The 20,580-nt window shown below is 40.0% G+C and overlaps 1 protein-coding gene across 1 annotated transcript; it reads left to right on the top strand.

Moving 5' to 3' along the window:
• Positions 1-419: 419 nt before the first annotated feature.
• Positions 420-18,821, top strand: MEDAG (mesenteric estrogen dependent adipogenesis). The gene is made up of 5 exons (XM_049778828.1): positions 420-913; positions 12,214-12,323; positions 15,712-15,824; positions 16,389-16,674; positions 18,429-18,821. The coding sequence occupies exons 1-5, from the start codon at positions 636-638 to the stop codon at positions 18,551-18,553; spliced, it is 912 nt and encodes a 303-aa protein (XP_049634785.1). The 5' UTR covers positions 420-635; the 3' UTR covers positions 18,554-18,821.
• Positions 18,822-20,580: the final 1,759 nt, after the last annotated feature.

The raw sequence follows: 20,580 nt of genomic DNA on the forward strand, positions 1-20,580 counted from the left end.
AGAGAACTGTAAATCAGCAAAAAAAAGATCTCATTCATCTTTACAGAAAATAGCTGTTGATATTTTGCTGTTAAGAAAATATTTGATGGGAAAAACTGCTACATTTATTTTTATTAAATGTATAAAAATTCTCTGTCTCCTAGCAGATTATCTAATCCAGTAGAATGAAATGCTCGGCGTGGCTGCGGTGGTGCCAGAGTCCTGGGTGGGTGCTGCGTCCAGACCACAGCCCTTGGGGCTCTCCTTTCTGGTACTGCAGTGTGGCCCAGGCAGAGGCGCGCGGGCCGGGTGTGGAGAAAGGTCCCCAGGGGGATGAGTAACTCTTGACTGCTGAGTGCAGGCATCGCCAAGCGGGAGCATGCCAAATTCGGGGAGCCCAGGGTAATCCGGCCCCTGAACATCCCCTGGTCATGCCTGCTGGCCTGGAGGGGGCGCGGCGGCCGCAAATCCGAGGGCCCATAAAAGGGCGGCTCAGAGCGGGCCCCTTTTCTCCTCGCTGAGCCTGCATTGCTCCCCGCAGCCAAGCGGGCTGGATCCCCAAGAGTCCCCTGCGCTCCGAAAGGGCGGTGCGCGCTCACTCGGATCGCGTCCTGCGGTGCGGTTCTGGGGCTCGACTGCCAGCCATTTGGGGGGACATGGCCGTGGTGGTAGGAGTGCCGCCCGCCAGGCCAAGCCTGACCTCCATCTCTTCGGGGGAGTTGCGCAGCCTGTGGACTTGCGACTGCGAGCTGGGGCTTCTGCCACTGCAGCAGCTGCTGCGCCTGCAGCCCGGCGCCTTCCAACTGCGGGGCGACCAGCTGCTGGTGCCCGGCCTCAGGGAGCCCACCGCGGCTCTCGGGGGCTTCAACGTCTTCAGTGACGGCCTCGTGCGCCTAGACGGGCAGTCCTACCGCCTCAGCAGCTACATCAAGAGGTGGGTGACTAGCCGTGAGCCCCCAGGGGCCAGCAGAGGCCTGCACAGCGCTCCTGTTGTTCCTGCGAGGAGTATCCTTGGGGCAGTCCACTTTGCGGTGGTGGGAGTGGGGACTTCCTTCGTAGTACCCTCTTCTAAATTTTTCTCTTTGCTAACAGAGCCTGCAGCTGCATAGTGCTCTCTCTATCTCTCTCCCTCCCTCCCTCCCTCCCTCCCTCCCTCCCTCCCTCCCTCTCTCTGTCTCTCTCTCTGTCTCTCTCTTGTCTCTCTCTCTGTCTCTCTGTCTCTCTGTCTCTGTCTCTCTGTCTCTCTGTCTCTCTCTCTGTCTCTCTCTCTCTGTCTCTCTCTCTCTGTCTCTCTCTGTCTCTCTCTGTCTCTCTCTGTCTCTCTCTGTCTCTCTCTGTCTCTGTCTCTCTCTCTCTCTCTCTCTCTCTCTCTCTCTCTCTCTCTCTCTCTCTCTCTCTCCTCTCTGTCTTCTGTCTCTCTCCCTGTATCTCTTTCTGTGTCTCAGTGTCTCTCTCACCCCCCCCCCCAACAGGCCAGGATGCACCTCACTGGACTTCGAATTTCCTTTTGTATCTCCATTAGATCAGATGAACACAAATTGAGGAGACACTTCTGGGGGTGTTCACAGGATCACACAGCCTTTAGATAAGGAGAGACTGGCTGGAGAGAGTACTGGGGGTAGCACATTTGCCTTGAATGTGGCTGATCTGGGTTTGATCCTTGAGTTTGATCACCTCTAGCACTGCCCTAAGCATGGCCACAGCCTGGAATGGTCCCTATTACTTCACCCAAAATAGATCCCTAGATATCTAGATAGATAGATAGATATCAAAGAAGAAGCTAAATTTTGTTCATTCTTCTTTTCCAGTGATGGAGGATGATGCAAAATTGAAATTTTTTTTTAATCTGGGTCTCCCCTGGTGTTTCAGAAGAAGTCATAGTTGTAAGGGGAGGAAACCCTACAATATTTAACCCAAGGGCTCTCACATGTGGAGACAGATTCTGAGAAAACCAGACCATGAATGGACCTACCTGGACCTGATCTGCTTGCGAAAGTTTGGGCCAAACGAGATTTATGTTTAACTGCTGTAGAGTGCAGAACTGCTGCTGGTTTTGGACCTTAGGGGTAAAAGAGAGGGGACGTCAAACCCAGATCTTCTCTCTCTCTCTTTGTGTATGTGTGTGTGTGTGTGTGTGTGTGTGTGTGTGTGTCCCCGCGTACGCATGCACATGTACATACACGAGTCTACAGTGTAGGGGGGTTGTAATATATTTTTGCTATGCAGCTAATTTCCAGGAAGTGGGCAAGAATCATCTAATTTAGTGGCTAGTAATTGAGATCTAAAGCTTGTGCAATTGGGAAAGACAGCTAGGGCAAGGTACTCTGTGAGTGGGATGGAGGGAGTCAAGAGGAACAAGTAAACAACATGAAATATTTGAAATGCCTTTTGCATAGCTGCTGGAATAAACCTTGCTTTTGGTCAATGCAATGAAGACCTGATAAACCATCCTCCAATACCAAGTCCTCCTTTTTTCAGTGAAATGAAGGTTCCAACCCATTCCCAGTGGATGGTGGGAGGAGCTGAGTTAGATATCAGATTGGAAAAAAATTAAAAAGAAGGCAACCATTGTATTTGAGAATAGAGGATGAAAAATTAAAAAAGTCTGTGGCTTAAAGCTCTAGGTTAGACTTTTCTTACAAGCTCCGCACACACCCCAAACCTTAACAGTGCTGGAATATTTGAGTGAATTCAGGCCTGCTTAGTAAACTCTTGCTTTGCACACCTACATGAAACAAAGTTAAACAACAGTAATCTTCTGAAAGTTTAGAGTTCAAAATAAGCAGTGACCAGGGTACAGACCAAGGTTTCAAATTGGAATCAACACACACAAAGTTCTTATAGTCTAAGCAAACATGTGATGATTTGGGTACCCTGAAGAACAGCACTGAGATGCTCAGAATTATATCAGCAATTGAAGAATGATTAATCTTCCTAGAGGGGACATACTATGATGGGTAAGATAGATTTTTATAACTGGGAGTGCTACAATAATAATGGTAGTTACTGATGTTTACTTGAATCCCAGAAAGGTGCAAAGTAATTCACAGCTCTCATCTCACCAAAGCTTACAAAGTTGAAACCATTTTCCTTCTTTATGATGAGCTTGGTACTGATAGACTGTGGGTCAGGGCTCCTGGGTTGTTTCTGCCCAGGTTCACTGTCTCATCAGGAACCTGTGCATTCAGAAAACCTCCTTAAATGGGAAATAACTCAGCTGATTTGAGATTCTGTAGTTTTCTCAGAAATGGCCCAAATCTACAAATCAATAGCTGAAATGATATGAGCCCATGCACATGTCCTATGATCATCCTAAAAGAGTGGTTTTAAGTGCTCCGATGCTTTTAAGGATAATACTAAAAACTGATAGATGGGATAAAACCTCAACCAATACCAACTCCGCTATCATCCACCTCCTAGGACAGGACTAGGGGGAGATGGGAGAAGACTAGGTGTAAAGTGAGGACTAGACAGGGATAAACCCATTAGGTTTTTTACTGGTTTTTACCTTCTCTCAGGAAGTATTTAGGTTCAGTATGTTCCTGAGCTCCCCACCCAGCCTCTCAGAGGACACTTTGATTAAGTGGACAATGTGGCTCCTTTTTAATTAATTATAATTAATTTCTTCAGTGTAATGCTGACACCCTTAGTGCCTTCATCTTCTCAGTCTCCTGATCATATGACAAACTCATTACTCTAGTCCCCACATTTGAGTCTTGGATTTGGTAAATTTGCCAAGACAGCAGACCTTAGCAAGGCACATGGAAATCCTGATGAAGTAGTCTTTTCCACATGGGACTGTAACTTTTGTGGGATCTCATCTAGAGTAAGTGTTGACCTGTGAAAAACCAGAATCAGATTCCCTTGGTTTGAATCCCACTTTTGCATCTTACCCTTTCAGTATCTTGGAAAAGTAGCTTCTACTGCATCTTCTTCATTGTCAAATAGGAATGACCAAATAGCAGCCACCTTATATGAGGCTATTGCTTGGAATTAATGTATGCAAAGGCCCAGCGGACAGTCTCACGTCAATGTATTTTATTATTAAGCCTCCCACATAAACCAAGTGTTTGACACACAGTAGTTCACCTTTTAGTTACTTCATAGGGGAACTTTTGTTAAATTTTATAGATCTGAGATGATTTTAGTGAAACTGAAAAAAATTGATAAGCTAGGGGCAGGAGCGGTGGCACAAGTGGTAGGACATTTGCCTTGCACACACTGATCTAGGATGGACTGCGGTTCTATCCCCTGGCGTCCCATATGGTCCTTCAAGCCAGAAGTGATTTCTGAGCACAGAACCAGGAGTAACCCCTGAGTGTCACCGGATGTGGCTCAAAAACCAAAAAATAAAAAAATTTTTAGATGAACTCACAAATATAGAAAGCAAAGCCAGATCTCATGATCTAGAAGCCACAGCCTTTGATGACTTCTTTGATTAGGACCCTTGCTCTGGACTTCATTCAGTGCACAGCTGAGTCTACCTTTTCCTCTCTACTCACCTCCCCAGTGTCGGAGTTCCTGGGGCTTGACTAAATTGTAACTCTTTGTGCAGTCTCCATAGACCTCTGCTTTTGCCCATCTCTTGACAGTATGCTCGGCCTGACAGAATCATCTTTCCCTAGTACCTGTCTCAGTTCAGTAAATGGTCATAACTCCAGATCATATCTCTCACTTTTCTCTGTTTCCTTTAAATAACTAGGTGCAACCTATGGAACTTGAATATGAGTGTAGACAGCTATGCTTATATATATATATATATATATATATATATATATATATATATATATACATATATATACATATATACTTATATGCCTGGGTTTGCTTGATTAACTAGTTTAAAGGTCTTTGAATGAAGAGAATAGGTCTTAGACCAACGCTTCTCAAACTTTAAAAAGCTTTAAAAAAATGCTTGCAAGTCTCTTGATGATCTTGTTAAAATGTAAATGTGTAGAAAGAATAAAACTGGGAAGAGGTCTTTGATCCTGCAGTTTCATAAGCTCTTTTTTTCATATATATATTTTATTTAAAATCATGATTACATACATGATTGTATTTGGATTTCAGTCATGTAAAGAACACCACCCATCACCAGTGCAGCATTCCCATCACCAATGTTACAAATCTCCCTCCTCCCCACCCAATCCCCGCCTGTACTCTAGACAGGCTTTCTATTTCCCTCATACATTCTCATTATTAGGATAGTTCAAAATATAGTTATTTCTCTAACTAAACTCATCCCTGTTTGTGGTGAACTTTATGAGGTGAGCTGTAAAATCCAGCTCTTTTCTCTTTTGTGTCTGAAAATTATTATTGCAAGAATGTCTTTCATTTTTCTTAAAACCCATAGATGAGTGAGACCATTCTGCGTTTTTCTCTCTCTCTGACTTATTTCACTCAGCATAATAGATTCCATGTACATCAATGTATAGGAAAATTTCATGACTTCATCTCTCCTGACAGCTGCATAATATTCCATTGTGTATATATACCACAGTTTCTTTAGCCATTCGTCTTTTGAAGGGTATCTTGGTTGTTTCCAGAGTCTTGCTATGGTAAATAGTGCTGCAATGAATATAGGTGTAAGGAAGGGATTTTTGTATTGTATTTTTGTGTTCCTAGGGTATATTCCTAGGAGTGGTATAGCTGGTTTGTATGGGAGCTCAATTTCCAGTTTTTGGAGGAATCTCCATATTGCTTTCCATAAAGGTTGAACTAGACAACATTTCCACCAGTAGTGAATAAGAGTTCCTTTCTCTCCACATTCCCGCCAACACTGCTTGTTCTCATTCTTTGTGATGTGTGCCAATCTCTGTGGTGTGAGGTGGTAACTCATCGTTGTTTTGATTTGCATCTCCCTGATGATCAGTGATGTGGAGCATTTTTTTTAGACACCAAGTCCCTTTTTATTGTTAAAATATAATAAGCATTTTGCTTTTATGATTTTGAGATTTGTATATTTTAAAATGATTAAACCTTCTTCACAAATTTCTTTAAAAAATAATTTATGGTACCAGTGGGGGTAAATCTAAAGATCACATCTTAAGCAGCTAGTTTTATACTTTCATCTTTTTCCTATTGAAACAGTGCATTTCTTTTTCTCCAATAGACTCTTTCTTGAAAGAAATACTGTTTCTTTTCTTATGTTTGTATTCCCAGTGGTCAGCATGCAATTGGTGCTTGTAAGTATTCACTGAAAGGATGGGTTTATGATGAAGCTTTCTTTGATTACTCACAATGTTATATGCTAAGCATTAATGATTGGTGAAGGATGAATGTGTGTATCTTCGGGGTCACAGATACTAAAGTGATGAATCTTTAAACTTGGTTTAATTTGGTGAGGAAGCAGGAGGGAAGGTAGAGAAAAAAAGAGCTTGAGAAATTAAAATGGGCTCTGCATAAAGCTGTATTTCCAGCACAATATGGTCATCTTGTTTGTTTCAAAGAACAGAATGTCCCTTCAAGTTCTCAGTGTCATAGCAAAATATTATGAAAGTTTTAAGTAATTTCTGGCACTTCTGTAAAAGAACCATTACAACATACTTCCCATATTAAAAAATTAAAATAGCTCTCTCTCCCCTTTCTACTCTATATCTTTTCTCTCCTCTCCTCTCTCCTCTTTCTTTTCTCTCTCACATCTCTCTTTTCTCTCTCCCCTCTCTCCCCTCTCACTTCTGTCTTCTCTCCCCCTTTCTCTTCTCTCTCCTCTCTCTTCTTTTTTTTTTTGGCCACACCAGTGACACTCAGGGGTTACTCCTGGCTTTGTGCTCAGAAATCGCTCCTGGCTTGGGAGACCATATGGGATGCCAGGGGATCAAACCGCCATCCATCCTAGGTCAGCCACATGCAAGGCAATGCCCTATTGCTGCACCACCACTCCAACCCCTCTTCGCTCTCCTCTCCTCTCTCTCTTCTCTCTTCTCTCTTCTTTTCTCTTTCTCCTCTCTTACCTCTCTCTCTCTCCTCTCTTCTCTTTCCACTCTCTCATCTCTCTACCCTGTCTTCTCTCCTCTCTCTTCTCTCTCTCCTCTCTCCTCTCTCTTTTCTTTTTCTCCTCTCACTCCTCTCTAAAAAGAAAAAAAGAAAAAAATTTAAAACACAGACATACCCACCACCAAAGTTGTCCTCCCTCTGGGTGAAGCAAAACAAATAAAACCCACATGTCAAAGAAATAGAGAAAAAATATGAAAATTTTGACCATTTGTTTTGAATTGTCAAATATGCAACATTTTTAACTATTTTGTGGTTAATGATAAAACAGTTCTGTTAATAAAAAAAGAGAAAAAAACACAGATATAGTCTTAAAGGAATACATTTGTTTGACTTCTTGTCTTTGGACCTTAAGCTGTCAGAGCAAAGAGGAGTTTGAAGCAGTTAGAAATGATGTAATTATGAAGGAATCTCTGGAGAACTATACTACTTTTTATCTTTTGCCCATTTATTTTTCAGATACAAATGTCTTTGTTATCAGCTAACTCAAATGGACATAGATCTGGTGTGTTTCAGAAACTTTTAGGACTTCATCTCATAGTCAGCTTCAGCTGAGTTGGCAGGATTAAATTTACTTATACTGTTTGTCAACTGTCTTCTAAGGCCCCAAGCATGTATGTTTGTGCTACATGGTCTGGACAAGGCCTGGACAGGGAGGCAGGGTTGCTCTGTACCTTTCAAAGGAGACAGAACAGGTTCAATTGGCTTAAGTAACTCCTTCAAGATTATGATGAGCTGTGGCTCTGGACTGAGTTCACATGGCCAGTAAGTCAAGTTAGAACATGAACCAGGTCTTTTCATTTCAAATCACTCTGCTTTCCATTCCACATTGTTCTGCCTCTCAGTTTATGGGTTAAAGCTTGTATAGATAGTCTCAGTTCTAGAAGCATTTTTGGGTCAAGGAAAAACAATGAAGAAACAAGTTTATTATTGTATGGGGTGCACATTCTGTGGTACTCGGGGCTTAGGTACTGGCTCTGTGTTCAGGGGCCACTCCTGGCAGGACTCGGGAAAATACACATGGTTCTGGGATCAAACCTGATTTGGCTTCACAAAAGGTAAGCACCTTATTTGCAGTACCTTTCCAGTCCCAGAAATGAGAGCTTAAAGGACTATCTTTAACTATTTACTTTTCATCCTTAGTGATATACTCAGCAAATATAATAAATATTCAGCATACAGAAGCAATATAGCAGTAAATTGTAAATGGGCATGATTGTAGAAAAATAACTAGTCTTACTGTAGCCTAGTAAAGCCCATTTTGAAAAGAAGCTAGTGATGGAAGTGTCAGATGCTAAAATACCTGTGAGACGTACTAACCAGGTACTCAATCTTTTTGTATCTTAGTTGAGTACATATTCAAACTTTGTAATACAATTTCAAAATGATACTCATACTTATTTATTTTACTGAAAATTTTAGTTATTAAAGTACTATCTCAGAACAAGTTGGCCTGGATTAATGACAACAGGAGTTATTTCTTGTGACCTGGTTGAAATAACATTCTTAATCAGGAGGGATCTTTCCTTCATTTCCTGTATGTGAGTTCTGTTTCAGAGCACTCAGATAAGACTTACTTCATACATCTTCAGAATAGGAGTGAGTGCCAGGCACTGTCATGAGCTTTGCAGTATGGTTAATATTCTAAAAGTGCCTAAATCATCAAAGGAAGATTAAATTTAAATCATTAAATTATGTTGTGTATCACTTTATTATTCAGAGCATCCTAGTAATTCAGATTCTAAAATGGATTACTTGAATATAGGCTATACAAACACCTCTGCATGTGAATATCCAGAACCCCCTGAATACACACATATGAAAATACACACATTTACTTCTTTAGTTACCCAATAATAGACATTGAGCCCTATAACAGTCAACAAAATAATCCATAGAATTCTATGGAGAACTGATTATTTTTCGAATCATCTTTTTCTGTGTAAGCTGTAGATTCATTGGAACAAAAAATCTCCCAATCTGGATGTCAGTTGATTTTTGTAGGGAAGCATTATAGTGCCATTGGTGTCATCAGAAAAGTAATCAAAACTAGATTTTCTGGGTGCTGTGTGCACACCCAGAGAATGACAATCAGACTGTAGGTATTGAGAGAGCAGAGGAAAATATTGAGAACTAAAATAACCACAGATTATCACCACAGTAAAGCTGATAGGAGATTATGAAATTCCACCTTGAATGGACCACAGATAACATACAATTTCCACCCTGGAATCATGTATCTTTGTTTTGGTTTGGTTGTGTTTTTTTTTGGGAGGGGGCACACCCAGTGACACTCAGGGATTACTCCTGGCTATGCACTCAGAATTCACACCTGGCTTGGGGAATCATATGGGATGCCGGGGGATGGAACCACAGTTCATCCTGGGTCAGCCACATACCAGAAAATGCCCTACCACTACTGCACCATCATTTCAGCCCCATGTATTTGTATTTTTACTATTGCTTACCCTCGTCAAATGTGTCCTTTTCCTGTGTAGGCAAGGGTTTTCTCCTTCACTCTTCTCCTCCTTCTCTCTCTCTCTCTCTGTCTCTCTTTCTCTCTCTCTTTCTCTCTCTCTTTCTCTCTCTCTGTCTCTCTCTCTGTCTCTGTGTCTCTCTCTGTCTCTGTCTCTGTCTCTGTCTCTGTCTCTGTCTCTCTCTCTCTCTCTCTCTCTCTCTCTCTCTCTCTCTCTCCATCTCTCTGTCTCCAGGAATCTCCTTAAAATCAAACAGGTCGGGGCCGGGCGGTGGCGCTAGAGGTAAGGTGCCTGCCTTGCCTGCGCTAGCCTAGGACAGACCGCGGTTCGATCCCCCGGCGTCCCATATGGTCCCCTAAGCCAGGTGTGACTTCTGAGTGCATAGCCAGGAGTAACCCCTGAGTGTCACCGGGTGTGGCCCAAAAACCAAAAACAACAAAAAAAAATCAAACAGGTCACTTTTTTGTTTGGTTTTGGGCCACACCTGGAATACTTAGGGTTTACTTCTGACTTTGTGCTCAGGGATCAATCTTGGTGATTTTAGGGGATTATATAGGCTTCTTGATTAAACCCAGGTTGTCCCTGTGTGAGGAAAATGCTTCACCTTCTGTATTATCTCTCTAACTTTCCTAGGTCACTTTGCCTGCCTGTTCCAAGTCCTTGACAGAGTAAGAGGGTCTGGGAGAGCATAGGTTTTCTCTATACCACCTCTTTATACTCTATACTTTGTCAGGCCCAAGCTCCTCAGAGGTGAAAAAACATAGATGAGTGTTTAGCTTTGCCTGTTGTCACATAACATTGGTACTAAATGAATGGATGCATAAAAAAGACATAAATCTAGCATATCATGGTTTCCTCTTCTGCTTGACTTCTTTTCTCTAGGACTTTTCTCTAGCAATTAGTTTATTTGATAAAAGAAAACAAAAATTTCCTTTGTTGACATGTAACACCAGTCTCTCTCCTGAAGTCCTCCACCCCAGCCCCACCTTATGCCATTCTGTTCTACACTGTCCTCTTGCCCAGTGAGGGTGAGTGCAAGGCTTTTGTGTGTGTGTGTGTGTGTGTGTGTGTGTGTGTGAAAACAAAATCCCTGTCTGCATGTTTCTATCCACCCCACACCACTTATCCTGGCTCCTCTCCTCTGTTCCTACCTTTCCTGCCCACACTCTTGAACACCCATACCTGCAGTTCCTTTATTTTTCCAGGAAAGAGCCAATCCTGAGCTCATCCCCACCCTCCATAATCTCCATACCCCCCCCCGTTGCAACCATCACCTTTATTACTGTCTTGATAGATTAAGAGACTACATTAAAAGCTGAATGAAGCAGAAGGCAAGAAATGTATTAAAGATGCCATCAGGGATTTAGTATTTAAAAGCTCTCCAAATCAGCTCTAACAAGTACGGATGTGGAGGGAGAGGGAGATAATGACACGGATTTCTAAGAAACCAAGCTTGGAGACAGAGGGGTAGAAGGTGTGTGTTTTTGACTCAGTAGACATATTCTGGGTCATTGTTGTACATGCAGGCTCCTCAAAGAGGATTGTGGGTAGTGAGGTACAGGATGATGGACACAGAGAGGACTGCAATCTCAATTGCAGTTTCCCCATGTGATTTTCATGCCAGACACTGGAAGGATAATAAACCAGAAAGAAACACTGGAGTTCTAGAAGCCAGAGCAAAACAAAAAAAAATACAGCATTGTAGCAAAAGCATTTTGTGATACTGATGAGAGCAGCCGAATCACACATGCATACATTGTGCCCTTTCATGGGGAACCAGACAAGATTGAAGAGAGATGGTGGTAGATGGGCCCTTCAACCTGATGGCTCCTTTCAGCCTACCTTACCTGAGTGGCCTTGGAACCGGAGTTTGGATATGGAATTGGCCATCTTCAAGGAACCCAATTTGTTCAAGGATCTGTCTCTTCATGATGTACTCAGGGAATGTATAAACACTTGGAAAATTTGTTGAGTAGGAAGAGAGAGATAGCATTCTGGATGATAGACTCAGAAAGAAAAAATAGATATTACCTGATTGGAATAATTAGTTAAGCCCAGTGTTGCTATATTTAATAGGACCACCTACAATATTATTGGGTATAGTGAGTGTAGTGCATGTGTTTAAATTTCACAAGTTCAGGATCAGGGAGATGTGAATTTGTGAGAATTCATATGTATGTTGGTTGTGTAGTCTATGGAGGGAGGAATAAGGAAGGGATAAAAAGAGAGGAGGAGAAAGGAAAAATATTCTATTAGATAAGATGGCATGGAGAAGGTCCAATTAATTTCAGTTGTTGAGTGTATTCCATTTGCAAGACATAGGGGTGTTTTATTTTTTAAGTGGACTCATAGTCCCAAAGCTAAATAGTGTTAATCATCATCTGAAAAGCTTCCATGTTTTGCTTCATGTGAGGCCCTAAGGATCTTTTTTGGGGGGGGAGGGGTCATACCCAGCAGTGCTCAAGGATTACTCCTGGTGGTCTGAGGGGACCATATTGGATGCTGAAATTGAATCTGGATCAGTATATGCAAGGCAAACATCCCACCAATATAATATCACTCCAGCCTCTGGCCCCAAAGATCTTGATGGTCCAATGATAAAGGGGAAGGGTTCTGTATATTGTATAAAATAGAGATGGCTTCATAAAGACTGTTAGAGATTTATCTTAAGTGACATTCAGATAGGACAGGTACTGTTACAGCTCCTTCCTGACTTAAATGGGAGAATACATTACACTTTCTATTATCTCTATTATTTTTATAGATATGTGCAAATGACCAACTACTGCGATTATAAAAACTACAGAGAAACCATATTGAGCAAACCAATGCTGTTCTTTATTAATGTTCAAACTAAAAAGGACAGCACAAAAGGTAGGTCTAGAAATACTTTTGGTTTATTATTACCTTGCAGGGCTATTCACCATAGTATGCTGATGAGGTGGAAGTCAAGAGTGAAAAAATCAGTTCTGTGTGAGCTGTGACAAGGCTTGAGTGATAAACCTGGTATGTGAATTTGTGTAGCCCAAGTCCACAAAAAACCTCTAAATGAGCATCAGGCAGAAGCTATTTGTCTATATGTTTTCTTTGATACTTCCATCTAGATAAGAAGTGATTTGGTGTTCTGAGCCTGCAGGGATTGCCAAAATAAATGGGGTGTTGAAAATCTTATTTAATAATATCTACTACATATGTGAGGCATGTTCTAATGTCATTCATTGGCAAAATAGGTCTGTAAGATTTATCATACAAACAGGTATGTTTTTGAGCACAAAAATAGATACTTTAGTATTTACTTTGGAACTGAGTGAACAAAGTAGGATGATAGGTCATCTGCCTCTATATTTCCACTGTCCTTATTTTGTAGACAAGGACACAATGATAGGGAAAATGAGTAGCAGTCGTACATACTTTTATGTTTTATGCGTGCTATGAACGTCAAATTGCAATATTAGGCATATTTCTTTTTTGTTTTCTCCAAAAAATCAGGATTACAACAGCTATATTGACTCAAATTACACTGTGGGAAAATATCAATTTTTCCTTCTTCTTGTTCAGAGTCATATGTGAAGTCATGAGCTTAAGGTTTTGTGATGAGGAAAGAATTTATTAAAACAAATGCTTCTTTATTGATTGAGGTACTGTGATCTATAAAGTTGTTAATGGTGGTTTCATGTGGACATAATTTCAATACTACACCCATCACCAGAGTACCTACTTCTCTCCTCCAAGGTCCCTACAACCCCTCCACCTTGACTCCCTCAACCAAAGGGAAGTTTTGTTGTTTTGGGCCACACCCAGAGATGTTCAAAGGTCACTTCTGGCTCTGTACTCAGGACTTACTCTTGGTGGTAATTGAGGGTTTCAGCAATCAAATCCATGAAGGCCTCATGCAGTTAAGTGCCCTACTTACTGTACTATTACTCTGGCATATGGGGAGAATTTCTTACACTTAACCTCTAAAATATTCTTAAAATAAGTCAAGGATTATAAAAACTGATCTCTAGATTTCAAATAAATGCTCTGAAATAGTACTCTCATTGAATTTCTCTGCTCATTTTATTTTGAATAATTTTAATCCTCTGCTCATCTCCTGAAGCAGAGTCCAGGAAACACGAACAGAAGAGTCACTAACAAGCCATGCTCATTCTTTCTAGCACCCAACCCCCTGATGCTATTTGACTTGATGATAGGAACTTCTCTAGGAATGTAATTCATAGATGTATTAAGTACACTCCTAGGTTCTAGCTCTTAGGAGGAAATTTAAGAAAAAATAAGTGACTTCTTAATGTTAACACTTAATGAAAAGTGCAGGGAGTGTCATAGGAGGGTATTTGTGTGTGGTTACAAAAGGCGCACATTTCTTTGTATAACTAGTATAATGAAAAAAGGTGTAGAAACCCAGGATTGGTTAGTTATAGGAAAGTCATGAAATGACAAGACTCTTTGATATAGAAACTTAAGATGGTCAGGTTTAAATTCTGAAAATTTTGATCAAGGCAACACATACAGCACTATTTTAGATTGTGTTTTTGGTAAATTAGAAAGAAGTTTCCACTAATTTATGATCATTGACTAAATCTTCCCAGTAAATAATCATAATAAAGAGTCAAAAATAACATCTATCAATGTGAAGGGAACCTCCTAGATGTGCATTGCACAACCCACTCAACCAGTACAATGTAGAGTGTGGTGGTCTAGGCTATTTAGTGAACCCCAAAAACATGTTTAGGTTTGTTTAAATATTCAGTTCAGGTATCAGTTTAAAGGTATAAACACTTTCTTACTGGCTTTATTCACCTCTTAACTCAAAGTGTCAGTTTATCCCACCCCAAATAAATAATTTGGAAGAATAGAAACGAATAAGAAAAATCAGATGAATAAGTTATAATTTAAGGGTTAGTTGAAAATGTATCCTCTAGAATGTAATACTTGTTGAGTTACCACCTGGCAAGTAATGAACCACAGGTTGACTCAAAGCCAGTACAAAAGGGGCCAGAAAGATAGCACAGCAGTAGAGCGTTTGCTTTGCATGCTGCTGATCTGGGAGGGACCTGTTTTGATTCTTGGCATTCCATATGGTCCCCCAGCCTACCAGGGGAGATTTCTAAGTGCAGAGCCAGAATTGACCCTTGTGCACCACCTGGTGAGGCCCAAAAATCAATCAATCACTCAATTGATAAATAATTTTGTTAAAAAGCCAGTGCAAAATATCCCATCCTTAAATATCACATATCTGGGCCATTGCCTTTACACAGAGTGACAATTTGAGATGTGTCTATGGAACATGTCTTCTTAGGAAATACATTTGATTCACATAGGTCTCAATAAAAATTATTTAAAAAAAAAAGAGAGAGAGAAGACATTTGAATGAGTAAGGCTAGAGCTTGATTCTGAGAATTGGCAACTTGAGGGCAGAGCAGGAAAGAGATCAAATTCAAATTGCCTTGAAGTCCATACTGACCCTTTGTCAAAATAAATGCCAGATCACTGGGGATATGGCAGCAAACTAGTGAGGAGAGAAAACAGGAAATGAAAAGCCTTGTCTGGGCTTGGCTGATTTTCTGTTTTGCAAATGAGGGCACTGTAGTGAAAGCCAAGTTGCTTTTTATATATCCAGTGAGGCAGTGACATGAAAACCAGCCATCTAAGTTTCACTTTAGATTCATGTGTGCCAGGTCTCATCTCTGATAATTATTGATTTCTAAGATGTCAGCGACAAACCACAGTCCCCAGGAATTTGGTTTCTTTCTTTTTTTTTTTTTTTTTGGTTTTTGGGCCACACCCGTTTGATTGCTCAGGGTTTACTCCTGGCTATGCGCTCAGAAATTGCCCCTGGCTTGGGGGGACCATATGGGACGCCGGGGGATCGAACCGTGGTCCGTCCTATGCTAGCGCTTGCAAGGTAGACACCTTACCTCTAGCGCCACCTTCCCGGCCCCGGAATTTGGTTTCTTAACTTGTTCTCACCACCTCAAAGTTTCCTTCCAGTCTACAGCAACTCAAAAATATTTCTAGAAATCTTCCGTGGCATTTGCTCTGGCTTTTGTAGGCAAAGGGAGCAATGAGTTGAGTTGCAGATGAATGTATTAGCAGTATTATAAATCACTGAATCTCAATCAATTAAAAAGATATTTTTAAGAGTTATAGATGAATGAAATTTCTGTGTCAAATGGGATGACAACTTGATCAAATGCTGATGTTTGTTTATGTCATTATATGCGCCCATCTTTATGGTTCTGCTTTCTTTCCTAATTTCTAGAAAGAACATATGCATTTCTTGTGAACACAAGGCACCCCAAAATAAGAAAACAGATAGAAAATGGGATGGACATGGTCATTTCCTCTGTGATTGGGGAAAGTTACCGTCTCCAGGTAAGCTTTAGTCTGTCTAAATTCAGGGGCCTATACATATCTACAAAGACTGGGTCCCTGAATCTTGATTACTTAACTGTACCAGAATGTTTGTATGCATGGCTTCATTAGCACTAGTTGTAGAAAGAGTTTATTAGAGCCATCTAATAGTTTGTTAGAATTGGGATTGAATAAATGTGCTTTTGGCCAACCACTTTAAGATATATGTATATATAATTACTATTTTTAATCTTGGTACTATACCTATCAGTGCTCAAGGTTTTATTCCTGTCTTTGAGCTCAGGGATTACTATTGGCAGAGACCAGGGGACCATGAAGGTTGAATTAGTCAGCTGCATGTAAGGCAAGCAGCTTAACTCCTATACTATCTCTGTCTCAAGATCTTCAGACAGAATATAATGCAAATACAAAAATCTGTTTTAAAAAATTAAGGCATCTGTTTAAAATTGTCATAATAAAATATATTTAATATTTTGGTCATTTGGGAAGTTTATAATATTTTATTCTAAAATATACAGTCATAGTTATATCCATGAAATTAATTAATTAATACTTCTTTTTCAGTTTGATTTTCAAGATGTAGTAAAGAATTTTTTCCCTCCAGAAAATAAGGTGGTTAATGCAGAAAATTTGAGCTTTACCTATGAATTCAAAGCTGATGCCTTATTTGATTTCTTCTATTGGTTTGGGCTCAGCAATTCCACTGTCAAAGTGAATGGAAAGGTTTTGAACTTGTCAAGTACAAGTCCAGAAAAGAAGGAGACAATTAAATTGTTTCTGGACAAAATGAGTGAACCGCTGATTCGAAGGAGTAGTTTCTCTGACCGGAAATTCAGCGTGACTTCCAGAGGTAGGTCACAATTCTCAAGTACCTGAGCTTGGCAGTTACATAAAAGGACCAAAGAATACATGGAAGGAAGAGTGAATTCACAGGACAGGCAAATCCTCTTGATAAAAAGAAAAGAAAATAGCACAAAATTCAGAAGTGAGAGATGCTGAGCACTAAAAAGAAATATAGAACTTTTTCCTTTTAGGCTCCTTAAAGCTTTCTGATATCATTACATTTAGTTTATCCAGAAAGTAAGTTTTAAATACACATTGAAATTCATTTAAATTACAGTGTCAGTGCTTTAAATATTATTAGTAAGTGAATGATTCTTTCTTGATGTGCCCATATTCAGGACAAAAGAATGTTCAACTAAAGTTTAGGCTAAGAAATCTGTGTTTTATCTTGCAAATATTTAACAGGGTTTTCCAGAATTTATAAAGCCATAAGAGAATGTTTTAACAAAATTTATTTAAAGAAAACATTATTTACACAAGTATTGATAGATGGGTTTTAGGCATACAATATTTTGATACCAATCCCACCACCAGTGTCAACTTTCTCCATCAATGCTCATGCAAAGTTTGGTGGTTGTAGTTTAGATCTTGTTTTTAGTGTTATTGAGTCTGTGCTTTGGATAATTAACTCTACCATTCTCCTATTCTTCCAGAATACCTTAGTCTGTTATACCCAAAGCTCCTGACATGTTCCAACATGACTGTCCTTTTCTTTTTTCCTTTCCCCATTGATTTTTCTTTCTCTGTCTTTGTTAGTTTGTTTGGCTTTTGGGCCACACACACTGATGCTCAGGGGTTAGTCCTGGCCATGCGCTCAGAAATCACTCCTGGCTTGGGGGACCATATAGGACTCCAGGGAACGAACTGAGGTCCCTTCTGGGTCAGCCATGTCTCCAGCCCCTCCTTCTCTGTCTTTATCCTTTCTATACTTTGGCGTTAAGGTTCATGCAGGGACCCCCCCTTTTACTAAATTACATTTCCACATGAAAAGCATGGCTTCCAGTACTTTGAACCCTCCCCTGCTTCCTGTCTCTTTTTTATATTTCCCCCTTCTAGTTGTTATTACTATTATTATTTGGTATGGGAGACATACCTGACAGATTTATTCCTGGTTTTGTGTTCAGGGATCATTTCAGGAGGAACTTAAGGGTCTTATACAGTATGGGAATGGAACACAGACTAGATGCAAACAAAGCAAACACCTTACCTGCTGTACTACCTCTCCAGCCTCAACTTTTCTAAGTTATTTTAGCTTTTGGTAAAACTTGCCTGTTTCCATATGATACTCTTCTCTGGAAAGTTGATCTTGAATACGAGATTAATTTCCCCAGTAGAAGTTCCATCACAGATGCCTAGATTCTTCCTCTTTCAACTCTGGCCAAGGACAAGTTAGATCCTTTTACCATTACTTACCTTTGTCATGTGCGGTTCCCAGGAGGTTTAAAGATGACCTCTTCTGGAGTCTGTGCTACTGAACCAGTTATCCTACTTTATTTTCTTCTTAGACACTGACCTTTGTTCTAGGCACTTGTTCACCAAATATGGGTCCTTTGTCACCAAGTTAGAAAGCTTACACACCACTACTCCAGGCCATATCAATTGTTCCAATGAACACAGCAGCGCCTTCCTGCTTAGCTTTGTGGATTTTTCTAAGGCAGCCAGTAATTCATTTCAATTAATTATTAAAACGTTTATTTGCATCTGTTTGAAAGGTTTTGCTTTTACAGAAATAGTACTGATGCGTGTCCTATTTTTTTTTAGGTTCTATAGATGACGTTTTTAACTGCAATCTGTCCCCCAGATCATCTCTGACAGAGCCTCTCTTGGCAGAGATACCATTTCCAAGTGTTCTGGAATCTGACGAAACACCCAACCAATTTGTCTGATCTGACAGAATGTTTTTCGGTGAATACTATACTCCAGACCTGTTCCCACACTGGAAGTTGATGCGACAAGGAGGTGGAAGACCCTTCCTTCACCTAGCAAGCCCTCTGCTCCTCTGTGGCTCCTATTGAGGGCTCTACTTTTCCACTTTGGTGGGCAATACTGTTGCAGGCTCTCAATGCAACTGACATTAGAATGGGAGGCTTTGTCCCTTGGCTTAGAAGTGATTTTTCTTTTAACATTTCTCCAAAGAGATAAAGGAAGGAAAAGATTTCTGCTACTGTGAAGGCTTTGCTTACTAGCCTGGAAGTACCCTATAAGTGTTTGGAGAAACAATCTGACTTGAGGCTTCATAAATCAGAGTTGGTCCTCTTCTTTGGAATATCCTTGTCTGAATCCTTCTCAGCAAACATAGGGTTAGCATTACTGTTCTTTTGAAAACCTGGCTGGAGATAATGCATAGATCATCTTTCACTGGAAAGTGAAAATGTTTACCATCTGTCCTACAGGAGGAACATTTGAAGTAAGGATTGTTGAGGATTGGCCAAGTTGATGGGACAAACTTCAATCCTACTATCCAGCCACTGCCTAAAATTTCAACTTTTGGTGTCCTTAAGAAATTGATCTGTGGGGCCGGGTAGGTGGCGCTGGAGGTAAGGTGTCTGCCTTGCAAGCGCTAGCCAAGGAAGGACCGTGGTTCGATCCCCCGGCGTCCCATATGGTCCCCCCAAGCCAGGGGCGATTTCTGAGCACATAGCCAGGAGTAACCCCTGAGCGTCAAACGGGTGTGGCCCAAAAACCAAAAAAAAAAAAAAAAAAAAAAAAAAAAAAAAAGAAATTGATCTGTGGCCAAGTAATGTGGTGCCAAATAGTTATAGAGAAAGGATAAAATAAACAGCAATCTTCCTTTTATTGAAAGCACATATGTCCATTGGGCATTTTTAATAAATTTTTTGCAAACCTAACACTAAAAGAAAAATAAAAGAAAGCTATATCATTACCATAATACATTGTTACACCAGTATATTTTCATCTACAATTACAAGGGAATTTTTCAAAAAGAATAAAGTATCCAATTTTCATATAAAAACTTGTATGAATGGTTACTTCATAATCTTATAATAAGGACAATTTATGGGTCCTGAGTATAATTTTTCTGTCCTTTTTAAAAGAAATAATCCTTTGTGTATTATACCTTTTGATATCACTACTGATAGTTCTTTCATGTATTTTTGAAATATTTTGTGCTACATTTGTGCAATTAAATTTTTCTTTGCATTCAAGAGAATTGATTAAATGTGGAACTTTGTGTGTATGATCTTTCTATTGTGGTTTTCAAATAGTGGTTGCCTTGTAACTTATTAAATGGAAGAATTGTGATTTTCACAGTAACTTTCTAAAGCAGAGACTGAAAAATAAGTCTGACATATTTGGAGAATAGAAATACAATTGTATAATGGCCTTTAAAAAATGGGAGTGCTTTCTAACAAGATAAACAAATTTTACTCAGATTAATTAAAATGAAGTATATTAACAATAAAATAAGTTCAATTGGTAAAAAAACCAATACTTATATATATAATATAAGGAAATAAAAACTAATCATAAAAATTGACACAGATTTTAAAAGTGGCTGAATTGTGAAAAAATCAATAATCACTTCAGGAATGGACTAAATAAAATTTCTTTCATCATTACAATCTTCTTTTCAGGAACTAGAGGAATACCTCATGTTGTATATCCCCTGAGTTGCAAGTATAATATCATGATCTCAAATTCCAAGACCTTCGTGGCTTACATTCATCCTAGCAGCTGTGTTGTCTGTGATCTCCATCATGACAGTGGTTCCCAGTAGTACCACAGCATGGTGTGTGTGTGTGTGTACCCCACAATTTAAAAAATTTCAGAAGTGCCATGGCATGGAAGTATGACTCACAGACCACGTGAGAGAACACCCCTGAGCAACAGGTGCTTTTGTGCAAGCATTACTAAAGGAGTGCAAAACCCTGTAAGCCCTATGACTGAGTGT

The sequence above is a fragment of the Suncus etruscus genome, chromosome 8 (assembly GCF_024139225.1).
Source record: "Suncus etruscus isolate mSunEtr1 chromosome 8, mSunEtr1.pri.cur, whole genome shotgun sequence".
NCBI classification, from domain to species: Eukaryota; Metazoa; Chordata; class Mammalia; order Eulipotyphla; family Soricidae; genus Suncus; species Suncus etruscus.

Excerpts from the sequence above, each read along its gene's own strand:
- MEDAG (XM_049778828.1), top strand. The coding sequence starts at position 636 with ATGGCCGTGGTGGTAGGAGTGCCGCCCGCCAGGCCAAGCCTGACCTCC. Across the intron at positions 12,324-15,711 it reads TAAAAAGGACAGCACAAAAG|AAAGAACATATGCATTTCTT; the intron begins GTAGGTCTAGAA and ends CCTAATTTCTAG. Across the intron at positions 15,825-16,388 it reads GGGAAAGTTACCGTCTCCAG|TTTGATTTTCAAGATGTAGT; the intron begins GTAAGCTTTAGT and ends CTTCTTTTTCAG.